This window comes from Telmatherina bonti (genome assembly GCF_933228915.1).
Source record: "Telmatherina bonti genome assembly, chromosome: 1".
NCBI lineage: Eukaryota > Metazoa > Chordata > Actinopteri > Atheriniformes > Telmatherinidae > Telmatherina > Telmatherina bonti.
The window spans coordinates 7079986-7097773 of record NC_136619.1 but is presented as its reverse complement, the minus strand read 5'-3'; the positions used below and the strand labels follow the sequence as shown (position 1 = coordinate 7097773).

The following is a 17788-nucleotide window of genomic DNA, read 5'->3' as shown; positions in this document are numbered from 1 at the left end:
GTGAGAGTTTTGTGCTGAAGTTTCTCATATCTAAGATAAAAAATCTCTGATGAGATGTGGATAAAATAAACTTGGTGTTCTTTGTTACAAGACGTTAAAACTTTGATGTGACAAAAGGAGTATTAACACACATTTGTTAAAGATCTGGATCCTTTTTTATAAACTCTTGTTTGTTATTGTCTCAGTCAAAGTCATTTACTGGATTAGACCTAATAAAATGTGTTTGTTTAAATAACCACTGCGGTGTTGCAGGGAGTCTATAGCTCATCACAATTCAAACAAATCTGCTGCCTCGAAGGGCTGAAACAGTCCTAGACCAGCTCTAATCCTGGCTGTTGCAACCAGAACAAAATAGCTTTACGTTTCTGGAAGATAAGCCTGCACAAGTCATTTTTAAGACATCTCAAATGGGAATTTTAGCGTGGGACGAGGCTTATGCCTCTGCTGTGGAACATCCATACTGTACATGTGATAAGCGATTGAATCCACATTAGCTGTTCTCTGCAGGTTCATTTTGCTGTGGTTCTGTACTATCCCTTAAAATCAAATGTGAAACTCAGCAGTGTGAACTCATCTTCATGTCGCGTCCTGTAATGTTATGCTAAACCAGACGGAGAGTCTTTCCCACATAAAGTTATCCAAGGACTGCTGATGTTAAACTTTTAAAACTGCACAGGTTGCAGTAAGTAGGAGTTCAAACAGAGTAAAGCTCACAGCAGACGGATGCAGGCAAGAAAGTGACCAAGCAGCCGAGTGCACCACAAACAGTCTCAGATTTATTAGGAGGAGCACACAGTGGGTTGATTTGGTATAGAAACAAGTGTCCATGTGAGAGAAAGGCAATATGACAGATAAACCTGATTAAACAAGCCAATAAGGTGTTTGTTATATTAAAGCCAAGACTTTAGTTTTAAATCTTCCTGCAACTTTTACAGAACCCAGATACTCCCAAATAACACAATACGGATAAAGATCAAGCTAAAAAGGACACTAGCTGTGCCAGAGACACAGCTCTGGAATCACTTAGCCCTTTTCTTGAAGCTGTAAGCCTTTTATTCTCTTCGCCCTCTGGAGGCATTTCAAGATGATTGATTTTTACATTATTTTAATCCAGTGGGCTGACGTGTTATTGGAAAGAGGAGTGATGGATCTGGATGTGCAAGAGTGGGCATTGATCACTGGGAAAGGGGAGGTCGACTTGTTTCCCTGAGGATCCCACTGAGACGCTGCTGATTGTGTCACTCCGGGTGTTTATGTACATGAGCAGGTGGACTCAAAAGGCCGCTGGTTCATTGTCATGAACAGATCCATCTTCCCACCTTCCATGTGTAAAACAAGCGGCTCAAGTTGAAAAGAAAAACTATACCAGAACATATATATATGTATATATATATGTATATATATATATATATATATATATATATATATATATATATATATATGCATGAATGTATACTATGTACTGTTCACAGATGAAGCTTGACTTCCAGCCTGATTTCGCTGTGAAGCAACGCACGCAAAAAGAGAGAGAGGAAGCAAACGGAGGTAAGCGCGTACTCGAGTGGTAAGAATCCCTGGCACGCGCACTGCCAGACAGCGCTGCTGGTGAGGCAGCAGACGGAGGGAAGCTGGGGAGAAGGACGCACGAGCCAAACGCACAAAGTTGTCCTGCGTCGAGTTGAAGCATGGTGCCAACAGATAAATATCTTGTAGTTTAATGACAGAGTCGCACGGAAGCGGAAAAGAGGACGTTTATTCCGCAGGAAAAGGCGCGCAGATGGATTTTGGAGCAGCAACGACGCTTTGAAACAGCAGAGCCAAAGATAAACCAAGTCATGATTTGGATCACATTTTTACCATTTTTGATTTCTTGCGTAGATGGAAACAGGACCGTGGAGCAGGTGCCGTTCTTTCACGGACATGTGTTTGAGAACTCGTCCCCGGGCTCCCGGGTCAACGGACTCAGCGTCCCGTTAAAACGGCTCAACTCGCAGACTCTGTGCGGTTCTGGGGAATTCAGCTCAGCAGCAGCACACTTCAAACTCCTGGGAGACGGAAGCCAACATTTCCGTGTCTTTGCGCACCACAAACGGGGGCACATATTGCTGAAGACTTCGCGGGTTCTGGACCGGGAGGAACGAGCGGAATACGCACTGGGTTTGGGTTTATGTTGCGGCCAATGCGCGGGGCTCTCCTGGGAAGAAGGGGATGAATCCCCCCTCCTGGCTGAGGTGGCGTCCATCCAGGTGGACGTCCTGGACACTAACGACCACCAGCCCACCTTCTCCAGCGCCGACGTGAAGCTGGACCTGGACGATGCCACCGCGCTCCGCACGGCCATCTACTCGTTCACGGCGCGGGACGACGACAGTGGCAAGAACGCAGAGCTCATCTACTTCGCCCTGCCTAGAAACGGGAGTTTCTACGTGGTGCCCAAAACCGGGGACATCCTCCTTGTTGACTCCATCCTGGGTTTGGATGAACCGATTAAGTTTGAAGTTTTTGCGCGTGATCGCGGGTGGCCGCCGCGCACAAGTCAAAGCGTAACCGTGGAAATAAACCCACGGCAGTGGCCGGTGGCGTCTCCAGTGTCTCCTCAACAGGAGAAACAAAAAATAAAATCGCAAATGAATGTGCAAACGCGGATGTCTAGATCAGTACCGGAACCAGAAAACCCCGTTTTCATCAGTGTTTCCGAGGATGCTGGGATTGGTTCAGTGGTGATGAACTTGAACCCAGTAAGGTTTCAGTCGGCGACGTTTGAGCTGGTGGAGCCCGAAGTGGAGAGCTCCCCGGTCAGCGTGAGTCGGGACAGCGGAGATATAGTTATACTGCGGAGACTGGACCGGGAGACGGAACCTCTGGTGGAGATCACGGTCAAAGTGCAGGATAAGAGAGGTGAGCAAATGTCCAAACACGCGTGAACGAGTGCAGCGAGCCGGCGTGTGAATGTGTGTGTGTGTGTGTGTGTGTGAGAGACAGAGAGACGGGGAGTGACACAGTAAAGCGCATGGAGTGTGCGTGCGCATTGATGGTGCGCGCTATGCCGGGGTTATAAGTTATCCCAAACTGTAATAAAAACTCCTGCAGCTTCTCACTTCTGTCATGACGCTCTCTGTCACTGCAGGAATTGTGGCTTTTCGGTCATTTTACGGGGAAAAGGTGTTAAAAAGTTTGCTTCCAACAGCTTTATTTGTTCAAGTGAAAAATGGAAAAAAAAAAAAAAGAAGCTAATATTCATGTGAGATTTTAATGACTTAACTATGACCTCTTAAGATGAATGAATGTCATATTTGTTCCAGATTCTGGGTGAATGTTGCTGCAGCTTTTTGTCTCTGTTGCATTCAGTCGTGTTTGGATCCTTGCTTTGAATCCACTGAACAATCTTCAGCTGTATCTAAAAGCTTACTGAAAGGGTCTGGATCAGCTGTGGAGCATCCTGAGCTCAGTCAGAGTCTTGGCTCAAGTACATGGAGAGTCTTTTGGTTACTGTTTGCATCTGAGGAAACTTACTGGAATCAGTTGTCCAAGCGCTGTTGTTTATGTGCCACATTTTAAAGCAGACCCCCTATTTATTTAGTTCTAACCAATGAGGTACAGAGCATCCTGGTGGCTTCCCTCCTACCCCCCCCCCCCCCCCCCCCCCCCCCCCCCCCCCCCAGTCACACACCTTGGATAGGAAACCACTAACATCTCAGCCTGCTCTGACTGAAAGCAAGCTGTGTCAAAGGGCGCGTGTTTACAACTGAGGCTAAACTGAGAGACATTCATCCACTCTAATGATGATTCATGTGGTTGGATAAATGAAGGGAATGTGGCTGCTGCTACCGGCAGCAACAGATGCTGGGATGTCAGGGGAAAGAAAACGTGCGCAACGGCCATCACCCCAGCAGGTTAATTATCACCTGCTCAAGAGCAGAGAGACAAAGCTAACGCGCATTACGTTCACATTAATAAATGCTTGTGTAATGGGATGAAACCCTGGATTAATTGACTGTGACGCTGAACACACTTCAGTACAGAGAGCAAGAGCACAATGTATCATCCAGAGGAAGTGTGAGTCTGGAAAATGTACAGAAAGAACTGCTATCAGCTCACTATAAAGATACTTGTTCCAGTTAACAAAGCTTGAATGGAGCATTGCCCCAATCAATGTGAACTATTGGTCTTGGTAATGTAAGCTAAAGCAGACAAGAAGCTGAACCTGCTTCTGCACGTATCTCTTGTATTCCCTCTGACATGTAACGCTGCTTTTTTTCCACTGTCACTTCATTTTAAACACATTGGTATTGATTGAGAAAATATCTGTATTCTTCATCTCAGCGTTAAAGAAAGGTTCCTCCGAGAATCTAATCAGATGTGGTAGCTGTTAGTATTTTTTACAGATGGTAGGATTACATTTTCTTGACATATTAACAAATCAGTTTGCATAATCAACAGACAGGAAAATAACAGGGTATTGGTCGCCATGCAGGGGTGTCCTACGGATCAGATATTTGGGGTGGCCCAGCCCCTAATATCTAATAAGTATCTGCCTGTCAAAAATATTCCTGTTAAGTTACAGATTTAAATCATCATAACTTTTAAAGCGCCAGAAGAAGAAACCCTCCGCCATTGCTGAGGTGGTTTTTCTGTGCATGTCAGACAAGAACAGATTAGATTCAGACTATTTTTTTTTAACAATGTCAAAGAAATCCAGAAGGACTTGGGCATGTTTATGCTGGTTTAACAACAGTGGGAAAAATTAAACAAAGAAAAAATGTGAAGAGGAACAAAGGTAATGTTTTTTATGCTAGTTAATGCTAATGGACTAAGAGACAGTTGCTGTGTTGCTGAATAATGACTAGTTTAGGAGATACTGTGAGACGTAAGGTTATTTGCTCTTATCAGCAGTTACTGGGTCAGTAACAAACAGATCACAATGGATTTCTGGTCAAATAGAAAATTAAACAACCGTTGCAAAAGCCGATCAAAACTATTCATTTTAACTATTAATAATTCTTTGTAACAAGATTTGTGTTTTATAATCCAATATTGATGATCAGAATTTAAACTCAGTTCCTGTCAGATGGGTCATAGTTTATGTTGATGTACTGATGTACAATTACTATCACAAACAGAAAACTAAGATCTCTTGATCAGATAGACTTATCAATAACGGTAAACAACGGTCTAATGCTGTCAAGTCTAGATACCCATGCTGTTGCCATGTCAGCAGATGTGAGGAAATTGGGCTTTGCCACTTCAGTAATGACAACACTGCAAGGTGGCACAACACCAAATCAAGTCACTGGATTGTTTTGTTGTCAAACCTTTAATGGATGAAAATTTAAATTGTTAAATTCAGAAGTGACTGATTTTATTTTACTTCATTAAATATAATTTATTTTCTCTAAGATACAAGAATGCCAAGTTACTAAAAAGCATTGATTCATTCGTTATCTTAACAGCTTAATCCAATGATGGGTCGCAGGGATGCTGGAGCCTATCCCAGCTGTCTTTGGGCGAAAGGCAGGGTACACCCTGGACAGCTCACCAGTCCATCACAGGACTACTACAAAGCAGATAAAAATAAAAATACAAATAAATGTCAGATATCTGACTAGCTAAAAAAATGAACAGACTTAAAAATATAAAGCTGTCTCTAACTTTTATCACATATTGTAACAAGATTTGGGTTTTATATTCCAGTGTGGACAGCCAGCTATTAAGATTAGTTTTCATCTCTGAACCACAGACAGACAGACAACCATATCATTAAACAATATAAGAAACATTATGTAAACCCCATATTGTGAAATCAAACCATTCATATAATTTGTGCACCTGAACAAGAAGAGGTTAACAACACTGAACCAACATCCATGTATTCATGATCCATCAGGCTATCTTGGATAAGTGAATGAAACTAAACACATTAATAGTCTGTTTAGACTCTTCAGTTATTGGTAACTTACAGAGTTATAGGTTTAATAAACAGGATGTAAATCCCAGCAACCTTGACATCATCTCTACTGAATCATGTATTCATGAACTCTGTAGCTGTAATAGGTAATCTACCCATTACAGAGTAAATATTATATGTCTGATTATGACTAAATAATTTAAAAATCATGTGAAAGCTAGACTCTGCTGAGAAGTCATGTTGAATTTCCATTAAAATTGCAGACTAATTTGACATAAATGAAATAAATGGTGTAATAAAAAACTCTGTCGAGAGAAAAAACAACAAAAAACTTTAAGAACTTTTTAAAAGCTTTTTAAATGCTCTAATAAAGACTAAATCAGGTCAATAACACCATGCTCTTTGGTTTTTAACAAAAGAAGGGAGTATAAATGTGTTCTGGAGTAAGCCCTGGGAACCTGAAATGACTTCTGTATAGAAAGCGAGATCAAAATAAATTAACGTGACCTTTTACTAGGGGAGGATGGTGGGGGAAACTCTGGTCTTTTGGTGCCATCTTGAAGTGGCATTTACAGCTGGTGTCATATTTAGAAACTATGAAAAGTCTATGCTGACACAGAAAGTGGGATTTACTAGTGAAGTCTGTGCAGCTGTAGAGGAGGTCATACCGATCCGCCAACTGCATGGGTGGCTCTATTTACGAGTCGTTTTATTCATGTACCTCCCGCTGACATATAGAACCTGTTAATACAAACCTTTCCCTTGAAATATCAACTTTTTAATTCTGAGACTAGAAAGAAAATAGTTTGTTTTTAAAACTTAAACCTATTCATTTTCTGACCTCATTCTTTCATTGTGTTTTAATCTTTATTCTCATCTCCAGTTTTGCTAAACACAAGTTTGATGCAGTGACTATATCCATTGTTCATAAGTGTATAGTAAATATTTTATAAATCTACTCTTTTTCAGAATAAAAAATATGGTGTCAATGGCAGTGCAAATTATTAGCGCAGACACAGTTTACAGTTTAGTTAGCATGCAACCAAACTGCGCTAAGGACCTTTAGCAAGTTTAACTGGCTAGCTCACTAATTAGCAAAGTTAGCTAACATGTTTTTACTTCTGTTTACAATGTGAGAGTATAACTAGGCACAAAGTCAAAGTTTTCTATCAAAATTCATACCAGTTTCCATGTTATATTTAGGTTTACTTATTAACTTGTGCATTAAACATATTTTGCCACTTTCTGTACCGGATTGTTAAACATGAACAGTGACTGTGCTAGCTAATCTTGTTTAATTAGGTTAGTGGAAGATGTTATTGTTTCTGACCTGAGAAATATTTTAAGATTAAAAATCTAATCGTTCCCTTTATGTGTATGTCTGCTTCTGTGAGGTGTGAAATGGATTAGTGTGTTTTAAGATCAGAGACACATCACATATTGTTCTTATCTGGCCAAATCCCCCTCTGACCAGCACTCACTAAGGCTATTCATTCAATCTTCTATTGGTCCTGGCTGCATCTGTATTTGAATTTTGACGTATTTTATTCTAACAGGATGCAGGTTAACACTGACTTTTAAGAGGAGGATCAGCTTTAGTGTTTCCTAAATGGATGGCTTTAAAAGAAAATGAAAAAAGCCATGAAGCTTAACCTTTTATGAGTCTGGTTGGAGGGCAGTAGAAGAGGGAGCCTGGGATGAAATGCTTTTCCATGACCTAACTGTTTACTACATCATGTTGAAAGACAGCAAATTTTTATTTCCGGGCTTAACGGTGGGCAGTGGGGGGTGAGCCAGGCTCAGCTTGGTGTCTCAAGAGTGAGGAACGCAGCAAGCGTTTGGTTGTTGGTGGCTTGGTTAAAGTCTTTTAATCCGTGCAGAGTGGAGAGTCCTGCTGGAGACTTGACCTCCCTCCATCTGCTCCCATTATCCCCGTAATCCCATCTCATTCTCTCTGTCTGTATGTGTCGCGCTTTCTCCCCGTCTCTCTCCGCATGCTCGCTTTCTTTTTTCGTTTGTATTTCCACTCTCACTTCAGGGATTTAGTACAAGTGGAGGCAAGTGAAAGACTGAAGAGGAGGCTTCTGACATGATCCTTGGACGGATAAAAGTGTGTGTGTGATGTTGAGAAAGTGCAATGTGTCAAGATCTGAGATAACTTCTTCCTGTCTGGGTCTGTGGTCTGTTTGTCTCAAGTGTGTCTGCCTTCGTGTGTTACTGTGAGTCAGCAAACAAACCGGTTCTCTGAATCATTGCAATTGCGCTTTGTCTTTTGGCTTTTGTGGTTATGGCATGCCTGAGATTAGGATAAATCTCCAGGGCATGAATAAAAGTCTATGTCATGACAAAAAGCTAGCTTTCCACAGGTTTTACCAGGAATTCCTTTTAATGCACAGATGCTCTATTTTCCCAACATAAACATGTGTGTTTTAATGCACACAGGATTTGAGTTTGATATAACAATCCTTTCATTTTCACAAGTCGTTTAATACTGAGCCAACTGCTGTGAGAACATCAAGCAAGAACCCCATTAATTTTTCCCAAAGGTTGTCCCTCCCCCTCTGAAACAGCCAAAATGAGACTGTTCTTTATCTGCAGCAACTCCTGGCACAATAATGAAGGAAATGATTCATGTGGTTAATTAGTTAAATCATCAATTTAGTCAGTCACACAGAAGTCCTTCTTCTGTCTTCAAGGCCTCCTCGTCTGAAAAAGACATCCTTTGCACACCTTTTTCTGTCTCGTATTTTATTTCCCACTTCTGTCTCAATTAAGGTGGCACCATCTGTTACATTGAGATTCATTCTGCATCAAGAAGATAAAAGTTCAGGAAAGGAGACCTCTACCTTATGCAAGGCTACTCCTACGAGGGACAAATGAAATGGATCTAGTAGTCTATGAAGTTCTGCACAATGATGTATTAAAGTGAGTCTGGTGTGCTGGAGCAGGGAAATATTAAAAACCTGCATGACTGTAGCCCTCGTAGGTTCAAGCTGACTAGTCCTGACCTAATATTTATACTGTGTGTGGCAAGTGTGTCATTCTAGTGAAACGTTCAACTGCTGTCATGTTTAAAAACCCATTTGATAGAATTAAATAGAATAGAATAACTATTCATCAATCCCTAAAGGTGAGTTATGTTATTGCAGTTATATTGGTTTACAGTAAATATATAAAAGTAACACTGGAGGCAGGAATGACCTCCAATATGAACCCCTTAAGGCCCATTTATGCTCATTATGTAAGTAAATGAGGAGGTTTGTTTCAAACTTTGTCAGATGTTGCTGCCCTCATACTTTCACATGTCTTTTACGTTACTTTAGTTGTTAAATCAGTTCATCCACTAGTGGGCCATGCTGTGTTCAGAGTAGGGCTGGGCGATATGACCTTTTAGCAATATCCCGATATTTTTATGCCATGTCACGATATACGATATATATCTTGATATTTACCTTAGCCTTGAATGAATGCTTTGGTGCATATAATCACATCAGTAAGATGATTTTGTGTCTCCATTAAAACATAATTGTTCATACTGCATTAAGATATGCGGATTTTAAACATTCATGCCAAAAGGATGAAATTGTAATGAAGCAAACTGATCAAAACCGCATTTATTGAACAGTTAAAGCAGTGGCAGAAACATGTCATTTTAAAACAAAATAAAGTGACTTTGCATGATGTAATAAATGCAACGTATGAAAATAGGTGCTCTAGGGGGGACTTTTCAAATGATGAACTATTATAAGGCTTTGCTTTATGGATACATTTTTGAGTTGTCGTGTATTTTTCTTAATCGCAGAGTTTAGCGTAGAAATCAGTCTTATAATACAGGCAGAATGTCCTCGTATCGTCTCCAATAAACGGCTTCAGACAGTTTTTAATTCAGGATTTGATTCCCACTGCTTTCTGTACTTTCTAGAGAGATGACGAGCTAGATAAATATGCTTGTGTCACACACACAGTGGATGAGGTGAGTAAGTGACAGAGGCTGTGAATGTAATCAAATATGATTAATTATTTTTGCCTGACGTGAAAAACTTTGTAATTTACGTCCCACTCTGTAATCCAGAGCGGGATCAGTGGCGGATTTGGCTGTTCATTGTGACTGTAGGTGGAGTCGTGCAGGTGTCCTCTCTGCTCCTCTGACTGGCTGCAGCTGCAGCCGGAGCGACTGAGTGCTTTAGGACGGGGAGAGACTCTCGTTCTGACAATAACTTTACAATATGCGCTTTAAAGTCAGTCGCCAAAACACCAGGAAAGTCTCCAATACCTCCTGTAAAAGTTGCTGGATTTGTCGCTTTTCACAAAAAGTCGCCAAATTTAGCGAGAAAGTGGCTCCACGCTGCCTCTCATGACGTAGCACGTAGCTCACGTTATGTACGTAACGAGGTGCGCTTGTTTTAACTCTCTGTGCAAAGCGGTGCAGAGTTGAGGAGGAAGGAGGAAACCCCGCCCACAGCTAAAAACAACTGCGTGACAACAGGATTCTCGAATATGACGAATATAGGCATTTTCTATATCGCACAGGGGACTAGCAACGATATATCGAGTATATTCGATATATCGCCCAGCCCTAGTTCAGAGTTCACTTCACATTCTGACACCAGGTGGTAGCAGTAATGCTCCACGATAAAGTCGTTTATAAACGTTCAAAAACACCAGAAGTATAAGAATAAAATGACAAAATGCTTTGCTGTTCTGTACATCTTTTGCTTCTTCTGGTGCTTTTTAAGATGGTTGTGAGTCGGCTATACAACTCATCACTGTCCTTACAATTTCCACTAGTGGTTTCAGATAGCAAAGCCACTTGAAAACTGCTCAAATATGCAGGCGACCGACGCAGAACATGACTAAAACTATCCTTCTTCTGTGTAAAGATGAAGAAGCCTCTGTCTGAAGGCAATGCTGTTTAATCAGGACATATTGCAGTGGTTGTGTATTGTAGTCCATTATTTTTTACAGCATGTGCTACATTTACTTCAGCACTATCAGTACATCAATAACCCCGAAGACTATTCAGAACCAAGATATATATAATACAGTCTACATTTAATAGAATGTCCAAAAGTCGCCAAACCTACTTTTTTAAAAATTAAATTTCAGCAGAGGAGGCACAGCATGATTTCTACTGAACACGAAGACATTTCGGTCCAACATTTTCCTCTTTTGTGGTTTAACAGCAGGAAGCTCAGCTTCAGCACACTTTTTCATGTTTGACTGGAGCCGGGTACCAAAACCAGTAAAAATAAAGTCTAATCTTTTACATTTTTCCATTGAATATAATGCTGATGGTGATAAAAATTATCTGTGGGAGCATTAGCAGACCAGTAATTTAATTTAATTTAATTTAATTTAATTTAATTTAATTTAATTTAATTTAATTTAATTTAATTTAATTTAATTTAATTTAATTTAATTTCTTGCTCTTAAACTAGACCTACCCAGGAGTTAAACAGAGTCATTCTTACAGTGACAGCAGTGCTCATCTCTGAAATAACTGTGCCGTCTGAGAGTTGAAGCGTCAGATTTGGATAAATGAAGACAAACAGCTGGTTTTAATCAAGACAACTGCTGATTGATTTCACACAGATTCTCTTTAGTCTTAAACCACACACACACACACACACACACACACACACACACACACACACATACACATGCAGACATTTATAAACATGGAAACACAACAGCAAATGTATTTTGCATGTTTTGTATATATGTCAACAAATTTGTGTTTTTTTTTTGTTCTCGAACGACAACGAAAATAAGAAAATAAAAGTCTTTCAATCCCACTTGTTATTTTCTGTAGTGTTCGAGATATATTCATATATTTTCTGTGCCTCTGATGGTCTGTGGAGAGAGAAAAAGCCACTTTGAATTTCCTCAGCTTCCATTCAGATTAGTCAGCCTGTCTTTCAGCAGTGGTTCAACACCTGCCGAGAATATTCCAGTTCCCCAGCTTCATATGTGCCGAGCAATTGCAAGTTTTTAGCATTCTCTGTTTGAATTGCTAATATGAGGTTACAATATGTTTTTGCTGCTGGCACAGCGTGGGGAATAAGATGTTTGGTTACATTAAGTGATTAAACAGCAGTTTAGATCTAGTTGACAGGATTCAGCTTGCTAAAACTAAAACATGTGGAAGGTTTGATTGTCTGAGGAACAATGCATGTCTGCATGCTGAGCAAATATCTGACATAAGACAAATAACATAGCCTGTATTTTTATGGCAAGAGAAATATAAGAAAAGATAGTGAAGTGAAACAAGGCAAACTTTTGTTCTCGCTTTTGAAGCATGATGACATCTGAAACGACTGTGAGCACTAAATGATGAAGTTAAAGCTCAAACACTGACAGCAGAATGAAACTAAATGGAAAATGTCAGTTCACATGTAAGTAATCATAAGAACTGAGACTTTAAGAGCTGACAGGACTTTGATGGGTTGGTCAAGTGAGAGGAAAGATGTTAAATTTGATAATTATAGCAAAGTGTCTGTTATACTGTCTTAAGTCTTATTATATTGTCATCTTCTGTCCTTACTCTGTCTGGCTGGTTTAACAAAAGATAAATATACAGAGAGGACGTCTTCAAGTAGACTTGTCACTCTTACTTCACCATCTGTTCTTGCAAAAGATCTTTAGCATAATTTCTTCTGTAATAGTAGGACAGTACTTAACAACTTACTCATTTCTTGTTGTCACTGACCAGCAGCATCAGCTTGACCTGTTTAGAGTTAGGATGATGCTGTCCATCACCTTTTTGGGATGTAAGTAAAAAATAAAGATGGAAGGAAGAACTACAAAAACAAAAACCTTCATTTGTCACCACAACTGACAATATTGTCATGATAAGACTATTCTCTTCATTCTCGTGTCAAGCTGAAGGCAGCACAATTCAGTTTGAAGAGCTGTAGTTTAATCATACAGAAAATGATTTGAGTCAGGCTCGCATCCCCATGCCTCGGTGACCTACAATCCATCAATACTGAACCTCAAAAAATCTCTAAAAAGTCTGAAAGCTTTTCATCATGTATTGCCAGTGTAAGTATTTAAACTTCTAACCTTTGGAACCATTTGCTGTTTAAACCAGTGCTAATAATTTCAAACCCCTTTTTTAAAATCATTTTTAAAAGAAACTTTAATGATTTGAAAAGCCAAGATTGTCCCCCAATGACAGAAAACTGCTGTCTGTCGTAGAGAATATGTCCCAATCATCAAAAAATATACATAAATTTCATTTGAAGACTTTTTACAATGGTTTAACCTTTGACTGACATGGCTGTTGTTACCAGTTCTCTCTCAAAAATGGTAGTAGTTTCCATTACTGGTGTAATGGTAAGACTCAGTTTTTTCATTCAAAATTGCAAAGCAGCTGCCTAAAAGAGTTTTAAAAAAAATGTGGATTGGATGAAATAATGTCTCCAAAGATACAGAACCCTTCTCCTTGAATCCATGCCAAGTCATCCATCTTAGCTGCAAGACCAGTTTTTGCCATGTGCCTTATTGTAACTTCTCATTTCATTGGTGCATTTGGTGGGAAGCACTACTTAACTTTGACAGTGAGGTGAATTTCTGGATTCATGTTACATCCTGTCTCTTCTCTGAGCTCTTTCCAGTAAGTAAAAGTTAATGTAATGTGGACCCATGTCTTCTCTGTTGCTCTGTCACTTTCTTTATCTCTCTTTCTTCAGGAACTTCTTTAATGAACCAGCTACAGTGTGTATTCAAATGCCCAGTGTGTTGATACCCAGTTGCTGGCATGGGACAAAGTGCTTTTACCTGGAACTCAGCTGTGTGGTGATGTAGAAATGTACAGTATAAATCTTACTTTTGCCATCAAAATTAATCAGAAATACATATTTTGAAGTTTAAAAATGTTAAACGTGCTACTTTGAACCTTACCTCATGAGTAATCAGAACTGATCCTCCCTGTATTTTTAATGTCATGCCCCTCACATCCTTCAGAGTAGGTCCACCTAAGGGCTGGTGTGAATTGGAGCCGGTGAGCTGATTATCGATTTAATCAATTTTTCACCATGTGGCATGAGCTGATTCAATCAAGAATGTTATTCCAAAAATGTTCAAAAATGAAAAAATCAAAATGGCCATTTTAGATCACACAGAGGCAGCAGCTGGTTTTTTAGCCACAGTTACTGAGTTTTACTCCTCAGGTTTGATGCTTAGCATTTGAGAACAGACAAGACTTACTCCATATATAAGTTGTTTAAAGCCCAAATCAAATTTTCTAGTAATACCACAAAGATATGACAGCAGCCAGTAGATTTGTCCTGTAGACCTCTTTCCATGTAGAGTTCATTGAAAAACTTAAACAGAATATGAAAAATGGCTATGAGGGATTAACTCTATAAAGCCAAACATATAATTGATACATACAGTTTTTGAGACATTTTGCATCACTTTATGGTAGAAACTTTCCTCAAAATCCTATTATACACCATATAAGACTGGTCTCCTGCCAGCTAGTGGACACCAAAATGCAGAAGATTACACTCCATCAGTTTTGACCTATCACATGCTAAAGATGAAAGAAAATACCAACAAATAGATAGTCGGAAGTTTTTTTTCAGATTCAGTGAAGGAGCCAAATAAAGACTTCAGATTTAAAAACTGGACTTTTCTGCTTTGGCTTTTAAAGGGTTAGGTTAGGATATTGTAAAACACATGTTTAAGGTTTACACAGCATAAGCTCATCTGTTCTGGTTGACTACCCAACACAAATAGCATCCTAAGGCGATGTTGCTGTTTGACAATCTTAAATCAGATACACTTTGGTGACACTGGGTTAACATTTTCCACTAAGTAATCTAACATTTTTTTTATCAGCTGAATCATCAAATTCAGAACCAAGAAACAATCAGAGAGGAAGCACAACACCATACTGGAAATATAGTTTTGATCCATATAATCATAAGTAAATGTTTACATCCACACAATCTCACCTAAAACTTCACAATGTCAAAGAGCTAATTCTGTGAATGTAAATCTGCAGTGCAGAAATGGATTTCCTCCAGTGAAAGCTCATTTCCATTCTAACATCTACTCATCATGTGGAACAGTCAAAGAAACCATCCTCATCAATCACATAATGCACATTGTAAGCACTTATTGAATTACCACATCAATTAAGGCTACTGTACTTTTATGGAGGCATTCATCATTGCGGCCTGATTGCTTTAAGACCAGGGTGCCAAGCTGCACTGTCATCTAGTAGAAACCAATGTGAAGACACAGGTAAACATAATCTGGCTCAGCTGGTGCTGTAATAGGAACAAGATCCAGATGGTAATGAAATACAATGTTATTTCTGAGAGCTGTGGTAGGAAGGCTTATAGTCCTGACAGCCAGATTAAGGAGACACATTTCCTAAAGGATACACGACTTGTTTCACGGGTACAGGTGTGGTCATGGTAATAAAAGCACATGGTAGTTGTTACAGCACAGAGGATGAAGCAACAGCAACTTAAATGATGCATCACATAGGTAAGGCCTTGTGGTGCGTTGCTTTGGCATTACAAGCTGTAAAAAGTACAAAGGTATGAATATAGTTTAATATACCCCACTCAGAAAAGTTAGTCTGAACATGTAAAATGTTCATGTAAAATGCTATTGTATCATAAATGTTGGACATTTAGGTCAAATGTCAAAATATAAACAACATGACAAAGAGGACTTTTTAAATTCAAGTTGAGTACATGTAATATATTAATATGTCATTAAACCATTATTACCTCAACCAAGGAGGAAGTGTTTTTACCACTATTTATTGGTTTGTTTGTCTGTTTGCGTTCAAGACAACTCAAAAAGTAACGGACGGATTTTCACGAAATTTTCAGGAGTTTTTGAAAATCTGAAAGAGGAAGAAATGATTTAATTTAATTTTGGTGGTGATCTGGATCATCATTTGGATCCAGGAATTTTTTAAAGGCCTTGGCGGAGGTCTGCGCTCTCCGAGTGATTTTCTAGTTTCATTTTGAAATCCATTCATGGTTTGGACACTTTGGCTGTTTAGTATTTATCCTGGTTGATCATCATGTTAGAGAAGAGCGTGTTGTGTACTTCAGTAATAAAATGTTGAATGAGCATTTAAATGTTTAGAGAAAACCAACTGAAGATGTTAAGATGTTAATGTTATAGTACATTTAGGTTTATTCTGACACCATACAAAAAACCAAACCACTAACTTAATGTGAGTAGTGCATGTTAAAAACAAGATCAACTAAATACAGAATTAGAATTGTTTTCTTTTCTGCTTTCTGTTCACTTTCCAGAAACACATGTTGTTGTCTGATTGGTGGAAATGGTGGAATGCATAAGTGAAAAAAAGAGAAGCATTAAATAAATATGTTGACAAGGAAGAAGAGTAAAACTAAGAGTTTAAGGTTGCCTGGAAAGGCTGCATTGTGTTGGAGAAAAACATTTTTTAATTTGTACTTTGCACAACTTTGTAAATGCACAAAAAGCTGCTTAAAGCCATGCTGCATAAGTTTCTGACCTTGAAACTCCGTGCTTCTGGCTCAAGATGATACACTCAGAGTGTGTCTCAATTTAGAGTCTACACCCTTCAGTGATGGAGTTGCCTACGTAGTTCTGGCCTGCCACGCTGCTTTCTGTTCGTGAAATGAGACAGCCTACCAATCCATACCATTATGCTTGAACCCCATGTCATTCTTCTAGGAAATTCTCTCATTTACATTTACATTTTACCAAATGGAGCAGAAAGTTTTACTTTTATTCCTTTTCTTTTATCTGTTCCTTAAACATTTTTTTCCTAGCAGGTAGACACTTTATGAACCAAATATAAAAATATAAAAAAATGACACAAATTCAATGTCATGAATGTATTTGGCTTTGTCACATTTCCTCTTAAGTGGTAGATCAAATAAAATGTAGTCACTTCTTAGCTGCTCATTCAAAGTAACTTCAGTGCAAACTAATTTGTAACGAGGCAATGAAGGCTACACCACCAGCAGTTTGTTGGGTCCAGTGCTGCTTTTCCTGGTGGTTAAAAGAACTGACTGTCCATAGATGAGATGTTTCTGGTTGTATCAGCTGCATACAGTAGCAGCAGAATGTTTTTAGTTTGTGACTGTGTTGTCATGCACTAACATCCACTACTTGCAAAAAGTTAAGGATACTCAGCCTTCAGGTCAAATTCATGAAAAATGTTTCACTGATATTTAATGCATGTACGAAAAGCTGATTTATTTTGTTCGAACTGCAGGTTATATAGTAAGAACGATGCAAACTTGCATCCTGAAAACTGGAAAAGGTGAATTTAGGTTGACCTACAAAGGTTTTCAGTCCTTTCAGGTAAATTCTGACATCATACAAAAAGCTAAATATCTAATTCTGTGAGTAGTGTACGTGTGTAGACATAACTTTGGAAGTTGCGGTGCAAATCCAAGACACCAAAAACCCCTGTGGAATCAAGAACCTGTAAATCGGCCTGGAGCCGTCGTTGCCTTGAGACCGTAAAACTACTCTTCACAACTTTATTTTACTCAGTTCTATGCTGTTTTACGGCTGTGTTTTGCTTTATAGCACTGCATTACATGCCAGCAACTGGATATCAACACATATGCCGCTTTGAACATGCACTGTTGCTAATTCAGTAAAAAGATGTGAGAGGACATTATCAAAGAAAGTAAAGAAAGGATAGAAGTGGAGAAAGTGATAGAAGAGGAGATATGTGTCAACATTAGCTTGACTTTTACTGCCTGGAGAGAGCTCAGTGGAGAGACAGGAAGAAGATGGTGTTACGACCCCAGTGGTGTCTAGGGGAAAAAAGGGGTTGCAACACAAAAGAGTGGCAACTAAAACTTCACCAATAAGATTTATTTACAAATAAGTGAATTAACC

General features: G+C 39.2%; 1 protein-coding gene across 1 annotated transcript in view; it reads left to right on the top strand.

Moving 5' to 3' along the window:
* Nucleotides 1-1835: 1835 nt before the first annotated feature.
* The window catches only part of LOC306755142 (neural-cadherin), a gene marked incomplete at both ends in the record, with an annotated part of 401965 nt that continues 386012 nt past the window's right edge, over nt 1836-17788 (top strand). Inside the window, one exon of the mRNA XM_079239421.1 lies at nt 1836-2898. Within this exon, the coding sequence (XP_079095547.1) occupies nt 1836-2898 (1063 nt within the window). The remainder of the gene's footprint in view (nt 2899-17788) is intronic.